Below are 14,226 nucleotides of genomic sequence, written 5' to 3' on the forward strand. Positions count from 1 at the left end.
AAGTTTAGGAACAGTAGCGCACGGCACGTAGCTTCGCGTCTAGGCTTGTAACGGCGGCGGACTCACCTCTAACATAAGCTTCCTGCGAGGGAGGCCAAGTCGCGCAGCCTTCGCCGCGCGACCAGGTCGAATGGTACACAATTGTATTTTTTCGTAGGGTTTTACGTTTTTATAAGAATGTCCGCGAGTTAGTAAAAGAGCCGGATTTCATTTTTTTTTTTACTTCCAATATTATTTAAGTCAAGGTTACAGTTAATTTTGAAACAATGTCAAGTAATGCAGAAGAATCATATAAAAACATCCAATATAATTGATCTAAAGTTATAGTTTTACCCTGAATTTCATTTTCTTATTGACTGCTATTATATTGCACACAACTGTAGCTTCGCATCCGGACTCACCTCTAACATAAGCTCGACGTCAGGCATAGCCAGCCTCGCGCTCTCTGCCGCCAGTAACGCCCTAAAAGCCTTGCAGCGTCGCCCCCCTCTGAGGCCTGCGAGGGAGGCCGAGCGGAACGCAACCTCCGCCGCGCGACCAGCTCGTTGAGCATGAAGTTTAGGAACAGTAGCGCACGACACGTAGCTTCGCGTCGAGGCCTGTAGCGGCCACGGACTCACCTCTAACATAAGCTCGACGTCAGGCATAGCCAGCCTCGCGCTCTCTGCCGCTAGTAACGCCCTAAGCCTTGCAGCATCGCCCCCCTCTGAGGCCTGCGAGGGAGGCCGAGCGGCACGCAACCTCCGCCGCGCGACCAGCTCGTTGAGCATGAAGTTTGGGAACATGTGGTCGCGGCTGGCCACGGCTGCGCCGCATTTTGGACACCGTCTGAAGACAATAAGTTTTTGACAAACCATTTTTATAACACATTCTTTGCTATCTGTACTTTCCGCACACAAAATAATTCGACTCATCTAGCCTCTCTAGTGGTGCTGATAGGCATTCACGTTGATTAAGCCTCGCGAACAGAAGAATGTATACAAAATATCTGACACGATTTTATTTGTAGAGCCATAAGAGCGTGTCACATTTTTTTGCGGCCTTCCGTGTGAACACAGGCAGAGGTACAATAAGTATAGAAATGAAATAGTAGAGCCGGCAGATGATCGAACGAGATGCTCTTATGGATCTTTCAGTAGGAGTAACAGGGAAAGCGCTATGATTGTTTGTTCTTGTCACTAGTATGGCTTATGGTGGGCAACAAATAACCCGACCAAATTACGTAGGTTGTTTTTGGTATGTTGTCAGGAACGTGTTTTTAATTTGGCGCATTGCGTATGTTCTGTCCCTTACGAGCGCACACATCTAGTTGATCCTTCCATCTATGGGTGTGTAACATATTATTGCAGGTAGCTGTACGGTCGAGTGCACAAACAATGTTACAAGCCAACGTCCCAAAATAGTTATTTGTTTTACAAGGGGGCAAAGTTGCACGAGGGTTAAACAAACTTTGCCTCCGAGTGAAACACAAAATTTTTCACCACATCAACGCGAGGAAAATACTAACGATGAAATGAGCGTAATACTCTTATAAAATGTATCATTAAAAATCATCATTTAAGGTGGTTCGATTTTCATACAAAAAACAATCGCTATTTATTAATTAATTACACAATATTATTACATAAATTGTTGCGCATCTATCTACTTTCGAATATTCATTTGCGCTAAATTAATAGAAAAACTTTGTTTCATACAGAAATCATGCAATAATCAACGTCATATTTTTATAAATTTTACTCATGTGTGTGTGACAAATGTCGTGTACAAATACATTGCGACGTTGCCACTCCATGCCTCGGGCGGCCATCGGCGCGACGTTGCGATGTTTGACGCGTTTTTAGCTGACTCTGTCGACACTGACACTCAGTGTGACCAGGCGTACGATAATTGTCATACATGTACGATAATTTGGGCCCCGGTATGACGTAATGTTCCAAAGAGCATTATCGTACACTAAAGTACTATAATTTCAGCCCTTGGATGATGCCACCTTAAAAGTCTAGTAATTTGAAGCAAAATATGACACTTTCTCTCAGAAATAGGCTAAAATTAGTATCTTTTGGGTGTTCGGCTCCTTGGTGTAAGTTTAAAGTTTAAAATGTCACAATTTCCTGTATACCGTTTGAGTCTATCCCAAAAATACACAAACATAAACAGATTTTTTGCGCAAATTAGACGAAAATTGTATTTTTTTTATTATTAATTCGAAATTTAAGCTTATTTTGCTAGACATTTTTAGGGGCTGCCTTTTTGATTGGCGTACGATATTTTTTTCAACGGTACAATAATATTGACACTCAAGTACGATAATTCTCTTCCGCTCACCTGGCAACACTGCTGAAACTTGACAGGACCTGGGGGCCTACCGCGAAAACCGAAATTCGCAAATTGCGGGGATCTTTCTCTTTTACTCTCACTAAGACGTAATTAGAGTGACAGCGAAAAATGCCCGAAATTGACGAATTTCGATTTTCCCGGTAGCCGCCCTGGTGCTTGAGGTACTTGATAGAAAACAACGCTGCCGCATGTTCTGAATTGTGATTTTATGTGTTTTTGGTTTGAAAATGATAGCGACGTCTAAATCAAGTTACAAAAATCATCGATATTCTGGTCCGCGAAAAACCAAGAAAAGTGTAACTGTAATTGGAGTCTACAAAAATGACCGATTCATAGAAAATATGACCTAGAAACTAGTTCACTTTTATAAAACTCAATTTTGCCCGAGATTGTACTTAGGCGAATACCTAAGGGAGCTAAGTGTATTGATCTTGAATAATTAGTTGGCTAATATATGACTTCAACATGATATGGACATTTACATCATAACTATTATACCTAGTTGGTTACTAAGTTCTGTTACTCGATTTCTTTCTTTCTTCCTAGCGTTGTCCCAGCATATTGCCACGGCTCAATGGAGCTTGGGGTCCGCTTTGACAACTAATCCCAAGATTTGGCGTAGGCACTAGTTTTTACGAAAGCCACTGCCATCTGACCTTCCAACCCAGAGGGTAAAACTAAGCCTTGTTGGGATTAGTCCAGTTTCCTCACGATGTTTTCCTTCACCGAAAAGCGACTGGTAAATATCAAATGATATCTGTTCTGAATAGGGTTCCCAACCGTACTATATTATATAGTATTGTACTATATTTTGGCTCTCTGTACTATATACTGTTGAAAAAATATATAGTACGCTAAAATACTATATTTCCGACATCCTTCTAATTTGTTCAAGATCGATTATCAATTTAATTCTAATCAAATAAAATTAGTTCAAGTATGAAGACAAAATGGCGTGAGGAATGCAACAGGGATGACATAAATTTAATAAAAAGTGAGCTATTAAATTGTCATAAATAATCAGTATGGATGTACTGAATCGTTGTCTCATTTTATTAAAAATTAGACATTACTAAAAAATTTAGCTTTAAACTTTAAATAAATATTGTTATTAAAAAGATTTTTTTTACTCTTTATTATTACTGGGCGTATGAGATGACGAGTGAGCAGTTTTACATATATTAACTGATGGCATGTTAGCTGAAGTCTAGGAATAGGATGATTTTGACAACAGAGAGTGGTCTACACAAAAGGAATACTTAAGAGGTCGTTATCGATTTTAGTCGCAACACTGTCAAATTCATAGATTTAGTCGATGAAATTGTACAACTTCTGTTAACTATTAGAAATAACAAGTACTGGTTTCTATTAGCGCGTCTTGTTATCTTTCATTTTTTTTAAATAGACTCATTTAATTAGTAATTATTGTTTTTCTGATGGAAGTTTAGGTAAACGCGCGTAAAGCACTGATTTTGTTGATCTTATTTGTAAATTTCGTAAAGTTTGGACTGCTAAAAATGGTAATTTTGTGTTACACATATCCTTTACTTCAACTTTAATAAACTACATTTTTGTTATTATAAATTTGAATTTAGTTATTTGAATGAAAGTTAGACGTAATCAATTTTCTCCAGAACTAACTTCAAAACAAGTGACAATTTCTCTGAAAATCGACTTAATTTCAACGTAATTTTGATGAATTTTTAAAAACTGTCCCTTCTCGTCACATATTACCGGGGACGCACGCTTGCGACCTCATTATTAAAAGGCAAGTTGAGAAGACGTGCTAATAGAAATCAATACTTGTTATTTAGATATTACGTAACAAAAGGAGTAGGTACAATTTCAACGACTAAATCTATCAATTTTACATTTTTGCTCTAAAATCGTTACCATAACTAATCTTAGTGCTAGTAAGTATGATTAAACGTATATTACACTTATGTTAAGCATTTTATCTAAAAGTACTATATTTTTTTTTAATGTACTATATTTTTAATGCCTTATTCTGGAAAATACTATATTCCACCAAAAAATAGTTGGCAACCCTAGTTCTGAAGTTCTGTTACTCGATTTGCAACCTCTTTATTTCCGTTAAAACAAATGCTACCGAAAAAATAAAAAATGACTGTTACGAATCGTTCAAAAATGGACTCATTTTTGATCCTTCATTCGTTAGGTTAAGTCATTAATGTTTGCAATTAAAAATCATTTTTTTTTAATATAATTTAATTTAATGTATCCAAATATTTTTATAATTAATTTCATTCAGATTGCATCATCATCATTCGCTTGCCCTTATCCCATTCATTTGGGGTCGGCGCAGCATGTCTTTTTCTTCCATATCTTTCTGTCACCCGTCATCTCATCATTCACTCGCGTTCGTTTCATGTCATCTCTCACACAATCCATCCACCTTTTTCTAGGTTTTCCTCTCCCGTTCCATCCCTCCACATTCATTCGTAATACCTTTCTCGTCACATGACTTTCATCCCTCCGCATCACATGCCCATACCACGCTAGGCGATTCGCTCTTACTTTATCTATTATGGGTGCAACTTTCAGGCTTCCTCTTATATACTCATTCCTTATCCTATCCATTCTTGTCACACCACACATCCATCTTAACATTCTCATTTCCGCTACGTGCAATCTCTTTTCATCCGTCACTTTTAGGGCCCAACACTCTGATCCATACATGACGACAGGTCTTATGATGGCTTTATAAATTTTACCCTTCAGTCGGAGGGGCATCCGGGCGTCACAAATTGTTCCCGTGACCTGTCGCCATTTCATCCAACCTGTGCTAATCCGGTTTTTCACGTCACGGTCAATATCGCCATCGCACTGCACGAGCGAACCGAGGTACTTGAAGTCTGAGCAGACCGGCAATGTAACGCCATCGAGTTCTATGGCAGCGAAACCGGAGAGACCGCCGAAATCGCAGAACATATGTTCAGTTTTAGATCTGCTGATCTTCAGGCCAACATTCTCCAGTTTCCGCCGCCATTCCTCAAGTCTGCTCTGTACCTCGAGTCCGTCTTCACCCACAAGCACAATGTCATCAACGAAAAGCATACACCAGGGTGCCTCCTCCTGTATATCCGACGATATTGCATATTTTTTAATTAAAATATTCAATGAAATGTATAAATTCAATCGTTATTCAATATCTCTATGTTCTAATTTCACTATGGCAATTTTATATTCAAAACTTTGACAGTTTACAGAGCTTTTAAAAACTTACGGTTGCTATCCAATTCCCAACGACTGTTCACTTTGCCACTTTTTGTATTCTTGTATTTTTTGAAGTAAACCAGCGTCTATACTACAGTCCACTATTATTTACCACCTCGACAACACCTGAGACCAGCGAAGATTTTACAATGACATAATGTGGTGGATTTGTGAGCTATAATTATATACCACACATAACGCTTATCTCGTCGTATCTATAATGAATTGGGGCCTAAAAGAGAATAGTATTCCAATTTTTTGAAACGCTTGTATTACTTTCTATATTAACTAAAAGTTGCCTTAAAATTCAGCTTTTATACTAAAAACGGCTTTAAATATGTTAAATTAACAAAATATATTTTGACAGATGCTTTCGCGCCCAAAACGCTCTTTGAAAATTGTATGACGTCACAGTTTACGGTTTGACACATAACTACATACACACGTAGAAGATACGAACTGTCAACTGACATTTGTCATTTGTTGTTTAACGCCTAACTGTCAACAGTGTATGTTAATCCGAGAGTTGTGACGTCATCAGAATCTTCAAAGACGTTTCGAGTTTGGTCACGTGACGTGTGCCAAAATATATTTTAAATTCAATATTTACAAAAATATGGTCATTACAGGTCCCCTAAAAGTAGTTTAACATGTTCTTATAATCCAAAAGAATTTATTGGGATACAATTATGCCCTAAGATTTGTAGATGGAAACAACCCTATTGCGATACACAAATGTGGGCACCCGCCAAACATGATTTTGGGTGTGTCATACTCAGGGCTAACACAGATTCATTTCTGTGAAAAAGGTGTGAAAACCGGAAACTGGAAACCGTTCTCGAACCAATAGTGAAGCCCTTAAGCCACACCCTATTTCAAAACCAGCCATGGATCTTTGAACAGGACTCAGCTCCTGCACATAAGGCAAGAACAACTCAAGCCTGGTTTCGAAGGAACAAAATTGACTTTATTGCCCACGAAGACTGGCCGTCGTCCAGCCCGGACCTTAACCCCCTGGATTATGCCATATAGCAGGTTATTGAGGAGAAAGCCTGTGCTAAACCCCACACAAATATTAACTCCCTCAAGCGGGCCATAGTTAAGACAGTGACGGAATTAGACATGACAATCGTGCGTGCCGCTATTGATGACTGGCCTCGTCGTTTGAGGGCCTGTGTCAAAGCCAGAGGAGGCGATTTTGAATGATATTGTCATATGTAATTCCTGATTTTGTGTACTTCATTTTAATATATACTTTATTAAACTTTCGTTGGTATATTTTATGTAGATAAAGATTATTGCAGTAACAGAATTTAATAACCAACTAGGTAGAAAACAATGCAATACATAAACACATAAATTGGATATGATGTGATCCGTTGAATGAAATTGACAATAAATAAAATAAATAAATAATTTTCTATCTCTAGGCATTGTGTGAAACTTCTAGTTGTGTCAAAATATCGGGAAATCAATAATATAAACAAACATGGTAAATATCTCATTTCTTTTTATAATGGTTATAAATAGAAGGCCATGCAATTTTGTAACTCACTGTAATTTAATTAAATGTATCGTAATTTTTTTTTAACACTACTGTAAAATAGTACCTACTTTTTTAAAGGCTGGGCAGTAAGTGATTGCTTTAATTTTAGAACAAAACAGCGTTTTTTTTTGAAAAAAATACCGGAAAATCTGGCTTACAAATTTGGACTTTCTTAGGTTCATTCTACTTAGAATCTTCTCCACCCTAGCATTAAAAAAAAGATATCCTAAAATATCCATACCATTACGTCACAATTTAGTGTGAAAGAAATTTCAGTGTAAAACTAAAATTTCAATACAAATTTTCGGGTTTTTTTAGCACGAGGATTGATTATGCTAGTGATTCTGAGTTGGAAGAACCCAAAAATATCATGATGTGTGAGAATCAGATTTTTAATATTTTTATGGAAAACGCTCAGATTTCTCATGAAATAATTTATTAATAATAGATACTTGATAATACTGATAATAAAAAAAAAAAAAAGGAGTCTCGAACCCACATCCTCTTGCATGTATTTCCACGTACATACTGCAACGCTATTGAAGCCTACTCACGCTGTGCCAAATTGTCTACTACAAGGATCCCAGTAAGACTGTTTGAATGTGTGAGTGATACTTAGAAATAGAGTCAAGAAACATTCTGTCGACATTAAGGGGTAGTTTTTGTACAATGAAGTGTTCAATGTTTGTTGTAATAATTCAATATTTATTTAAAGAGTGCGCTAAACATAATTTACAGTATAGAAATACCAAGACTACTCCACAAAAAAATTAAAACTCAAAATTTGCAATTGTGGCGCCATCTAGTGAGGTTTAAGCTTTGGGTAACCTAGTCTAACCACCTTAAATGTCAATTCCACCAGCTAACATAAGGAAACAACTCAAAATTTGCATCTGATTACTTTGCCCCACATATGAATAAAATGCCACTTTCTCATACGTTTTTGAACCATCAAGAGGGCCTTTACCAGTTGGTATGGTGAAATAGTTATTTACGATACAAGTACAGAAAATAGGAAGTTCGCAACGAGTGGTGATAAATTGACAACATTTCAATTTTATAAAACCTGAAAATTTACAAATGATTTGGAAGTGTTTTGCTTCCTGAACGCAGCAATATATTAATATAAATTTAATATGGCTTATCACAAAAAATATAAAAGAATAAAAAAGAAATGTGATTTTATCAATTCTATGGTGAGATGCCATTGCCATTCATCACCAAAAGAATTTAGCTGTCATAATGAATTTGACATTGTCAATTAAATACGACGTATTCATTGAATTTCAAAACAACGAGAAATTTATTTATATAAAAAAATTAAGTTACTATCTACTAAACGTTTTTAAAATGGACAATGCCATATGGATCGATGAGGTATATAATCCTGCAAAGTATACCAAATACCTACTGTTTCGTCATTGATGTACGTAATAGGGGTAGATGAGGTACCAGGCGCTCGATCGTGAGCCACAAAATATAGGTTCCGGGACCTATATTGAATTAGTCGTACGGGTGACGCTGAAGTGTCAACATTGTCATCAAATTCGATAAAATATTGCCAAATAATGCCGTGTTGCGCCTTTTTCCAGTGCTTCAATAGCTCCAAGCACAAAAACAAAGCTCACGGTATCACTTTTCATTCGTAAGTACTGTTATAAACATTTGAAAACATAATTTTTTCTAAATAAAATTAAAAATTTCCTTGTTATTGAGTGAGCGCGACAGCTAAATAATGCATTACCCATGTGAGTAACACGTTTATCCGAGTGTCAAGTAGGCCTGCCCACTTCATGCATTGTAGAGTCAGCAATTTTTTTTATAAATAATGCAACTTTTTAAATCATGTGCTCCTATTCCTTGAAACTATAGAATGTAACCGGTTTTTATTTTAATATACGAATAACCGGTTGTTAACCAAAAATTCAGTTTTTCTGATAGTATTGTTAAAACAATATCTTGCATTAACTTGAAATCCAAATATCGGGAATAGTCCATCAAAAATTACTAAATAGTACTTGTACAACAATAGGAAAACTATGGACAACATTTTTAACGAGAGCTCGATTTACAATTTTAATATGCGAGTTATAGTGTAGTTTTAAGATGTATTTATGTATGTTGAAAACTGTGTAAAAATATTTAGAACAGATATTAGATCAATCAAATTTAACCTTTTATCATAAACAAAAGAAATAAATAATAATCATCTCTATTTGTCAAGTAAAATGTATGATGACTGGTCTGGCCTAGTGGGCAGTGACCCTACCTATAAAGCCGATGGTCCCGTCCCGGGTTCAAAGTTCTAATGATGGAACCCATGAAGAATTGAGGGAACACTTAAAGTCTTATAGGTACACATATAGTGATTTTTGTGGTTTTTGTTTACAAATTAAGCATTTTCATCCAAAAACTGGCAATTAGTGTAGTGGAACTGCTGATTATAAACAGAACGAAACTCCCTAACTACGTATTTACCGTTTGAGTATTTGTTTTAATTTGTCCTCTTTGTAGAGCAACTAAGGTGATGAAAATGAAAACGATGAAAATCAGAACGAATACTTTAAATTGAACATTCTAATGTAAGGGCACGCTGCCGTCTCAAATCGAGAAAAGTGGGACATTGCTAATTTCGCCTTCGATAGGGAATGATTAAAAAAAATATAAATTCAAAATCAGTATTAACGTTAAAAAAATGAAAACTATAATGTTTAGAGAAAAAACTTTCACTTATTTCTATTTTAAAACGAGCTGCAGCTGTGGAAATGCCTGAATTGTGAAAATTAAAAATGATGCTCGGTTTCGTTTTTGATACAATTTTTTTTCTCCATACATTATAATTTTCCTTTTTATACCGCCCTCTCCGCATATTTTTTTTAATTGTATAGATAAACTATCGGTTTTACATATAAAATACATACAGTTTTACATATTTTATTTGTGTTAGCGAAAAAAAAAAAAGTTTTCCATAAAATAAATAAAGTGCCTATTTATTTTAATTTCGTATATATTTTATAAATATTTGTTTCCTGACGCTACCTAATAAAGACCGCCGTTGGTGGCCCTTATTCCCATGACTTACAACTTGTCCAATATAAGTGAATCCGTATACGTATCGTAACTATGAATAAACAAGGTTCACACTTTTATATTGGTTATCTTGAGTCGTGCGCTCGGTGAACGATTGGAATATATAAATACCAGGAGTAACTACGAATTATCAGTGATTACATTATCTCTTGTCAAGCGTACTTGTCTTTTCCGAAAAACCATCAGAAGTGAAACCTCGAGATCCCTATCAACAGTATCAACTGAGATCATATCGTTATACTGGTTTTCTCGAGGCGACACGTTAGTTGAACATAGTGAATAGTCGACCAGGGTTTCAGAAGTAAAAAACGAGGGTCAATTTCATGCTTTAAAAATATGATAGTCAATCATTTGATATTAATCTCAGTGTAACTCGCTCGCTCAGATATTTGCTTGAAGTGAGAGACGGTCTAAGATTAGGTAATATCAAATCATTGTATTTTTTTAAAATCGAAATGACTTAATATCACTTTAAGACGACAATGTAAGAAGTATGTACGTCTCGCCTACACATTTGTATAATGTTATTAGTTTTTCTCTGTTGCACCTCGAGGAATACGCAAAATATAGGGGTCTCGCTTGCGCAGCACTGTTAACTATATTTGGTTATCCCTGTTGCTCGTTGTGCACATGTACATTATAATGGTGTGTAGTATTTGCAAATGAGTGGGTGCTGGACCAGATTTTAGTTTTGTCAACTATTAACGTCACATATCTACCCCTTTTACTTACATCAATGGTCTAAGATTAGGTAATATCAAATCATTGTATTTTTTAAAAATCAAAATGACTTAATATCACTTTAAGACGACAATGTAAGAAGTATGTACGTCTCGCCTACACATTTGTATAATGTTATTAGTTTTTCTCTGTTGCACCTCGAGGAATACGCAAAATATAGGGGTCTCGCTTGCGCAGCACTGTTAACTATATTTGGTTATCCCTGTTGCACGTTGTGCACATGTACATTATAATGGTGTGTAGTATTTGCAAATGAGTGGGTGCTGGACCAGATTTTAGTTTTGTCAACTATTAACGTCACATATCTACCCCTTTTACTTACATCAATGTGTTTCGTCCCTTACCTACTGCAAAAATACCAAAAATGATGCGTCGAAGATATCGGTACAAACATTTAATTACTTATCATTCGTTTATGTTTATCCGTCGTATCCGTATGAAAGCCTGATATCGTATTTGTGTATCAGTATCTGTTATAATATCCAAATCGTCGTAAAAATCTCATATTTTGTCAAAATTGTTTTAAAACAACAGCGGTTTAAAACATTGACAATGACAGACAACGTCAGATTAATTAAGTCATGTTTTTTTTCTATCGAGATAAGATAAGAGAGGAGTTACGCCATTTTAGGAAAAAATAAACTATTAGCATGTTCCTCGTTTAATATAGCCGTTTAAAATATTTTTACACAATTTTGAATTGTGGTAACTCCGGGGGTAAGAATATTGTTACTAGAGTCTTTAATTCACTCCAGCCTGCGGCTGTCGTGAATATATACTATATAGACTGTCGGACACTATGTCACTTACCCCCATCGTTGCACAATGTACTATTAAGGTCGTGTGTTGACCGCTCTCATTACAGAACTGGCGACCGCATACCTATAATAGTATTTTATACAATCGTGATATAATAAAGAGCTTTTCAGTCGAGTACCGTTTTTAGGCAACGAACCTTGCTAAGTTGCCTAAATAAGGTACGAGATTGAACAGGGTTCGAAAGGATAATTATCAATGATAGTTATCTTGATAATTATAGCGATAATTATCGTGATTTTTATGCTTGATAATTATCGATTTGATAATATCCTCAAAATTTATAAAATGCGGTATGTTTAATAACAAATATAATTCGATTTTCACATGATAATTGTGTTATATTTCAATGGTTAGTAAAAAAGCGGCCAAGTGCGAGTCGGACACGCCCTTGAAGGGTTCCGTACCATTTATGACGTATTAAAAAAACTACAATGGTAATGTATATCATATATTTTTTTTAGTTTTATCATTCTGTTATTTTAGAAGTTACAGGAGGAGGAGGGGACACATTTTAACACTTTGGAAGTGTCTCTCGCGCAAACTATTCAGTTTAGAAAAAATGATATTAGAAACCTCAATATCATTTTTGAAGACCTATCCATAGATACCCCACACGTATGGGTTTGATGAAAAAAACATATTTGAGTTTCAATTCTAAGTATGGGGAACCCCCAAAATTTATTGTTTTTTTTCTATTTTTGTGTGAAAATCTTAATGCGGTTCATAGAATACATCTACTTACCAAGTTTGAACAGTATAGTTCTTATAGTTTCGGAAAAAAGTGGCTGTGACATAAACGGACAGACAGACGGACATGACGAATCTATAAGGGTTCCGTTTTTTGCCATTTGGCTACGGAACCCTAAAAACTAATCAATATTAGGTCAGTTTTTATATGTACATAACAAAAACGCCCCAGTCATTATTTTTTACTATCAAATAATTCAAAGAAAAAATTTAGTACCGCTATAAGATTAAAAGAGGACTTAAAAGATGATAGCGATATTGAGAGGGAAAGGAGGGCGCTGGCGGTTCGCTGCAACATGTTGGCCCGCAGGTTTGCACGATCTAGCATTGAAGTAAAGATTACTCTCTTTAAAGCCTTCTGCCAAACTTTATACACGTGCAACCTGTGGGTTAATTACACGCAGCGAGCCTTTAACGCCCTCCGTGTACAATATAACAATGCGTTCAGGGTGTTGTTGGGGCTCCCGCGCTACTGCAGCGCCTCAGCAATGTTTGCGTACGCGCACACGGAGGGGTTTGGCGCGGTGATTCGTAAACGTATCGCATCACTCATGCGCAGGGTGCGCGGGAGCCACAACACCATCCTGAGGGTCATAAGTGAGAAAACGGACTGCCCCATTCTGGGACACTGGGTTCGAACGCATGCGCAAGTGCCGGGTGTTCCAGGGGGGGGCAGATACTTAAACTAAATTATTATTATTGTTATTTATTACTTTTATTTGGCATGTACAATACTAACATACTCGTAGCTTAAGTGTTATGTAATTATTATTAATACTCACTCTATGGATTCTGTCTGAAATAAACGATTTTTTTTTTATTATTATTATAATTACCAGACTATAATAATCTGGATAATTTCGAACACTGAAATTAAAAAGCTTGATTATACGAGTATCACTATTGTATACAATACGTTTTCTACGAGTCATCTAAAATAACTTTTTTTATTTTAAAACCAAAATAATCAATGAAAATTGATAAGTATCTCAGTTGACGAAAATGTAGTACAAAAAACATAAACGCGCTACTATTTAGTCCCACCCCGCGCCCGTTTAGTCTTTTCTATGGGAGCGCGGCGGAAGGTGATTGGTAATTTTTTTATAGTTGACTACAGCATATCGAAATGAATATTATAGTTGGATTTCATCCCATACATGAAAAGTACGCAATTATAGTTTGGTATACAAAATCTTAATTCAACGAGTAGAAAAACTCCCAGCTCTCAACTCAACTTCCAGTCAGATGAGTCAGAACTATCTATAAGAGACCTACCTATAGAGAGAGATATCTATGATATAAAATGAGGAATATAGAGGAGAATGTTAAATAAAAAGAAACATCATTACAGTTCTTTATTAATACGCAAAATTATAATGGTGTGCTATACATGTAACACAAACAAGTTATACATACAGTTTTATGAAGTGTAAGAAAATTTGTTAAGGCGAAGGCAAGCTCTATCCATACAAAATTTGTGCGCGTTTTTCTTCGTTTGTGTTACAGTTATTATTTTTGGCAAATATGCTTATTTTTCTGTTAGTTAGGGCTTCATGTATTTTTTGTATTTTTGTATTTTTTTTTTAATAAAGAAATTTACATCAAGTTCTGCGTATATCCAATATATACAAGCAAAAAGTTAAATTAAATGCTATAGTGGCAACACGAATAAAACTTACACAAGGTTTGTATGGAGAATTCCTTGC

General features: G+C 35.8%; 1 protein-coding gene across 1 annotated transcript in view; it reads right to left on the reverse strand.

Moving 5' to 3' along the window:
• Window positions 1-14,226, reverse strand: part of LOC133531303 (E3 ubiquitin-protein ligase COP1-like) — a 45,069-nt gene that overhangs the window by 21,710 nt on the left and 9,133 nt on the right. Inside the window, exon 2 of the mRNA XM_061869436.1 lies at window positions 402-828. Within this exon, the coding sequence (XP_061725420.1) occupies window positions 402-828 (427 nt within the window). The remainder of the gene's footprint in view (window positions 1-401; window positions 829-14,226) is intronic.

The sequence above is a fragment of the Cydia pomonella genome, chromosome 25 (genome assembly GCF_033807575.1).
Source record: "Cydia pomonella isolate Wapato2018A chromosome 25, ilCydPomo1, whole genome shotgun sequence".
Taxonomy (NCBI): Eukaryota; Metazoa; Arthropoda; class Insecta; order Lepidoptera; family Tortricidae; genus Cydia; species Cydia pomonella.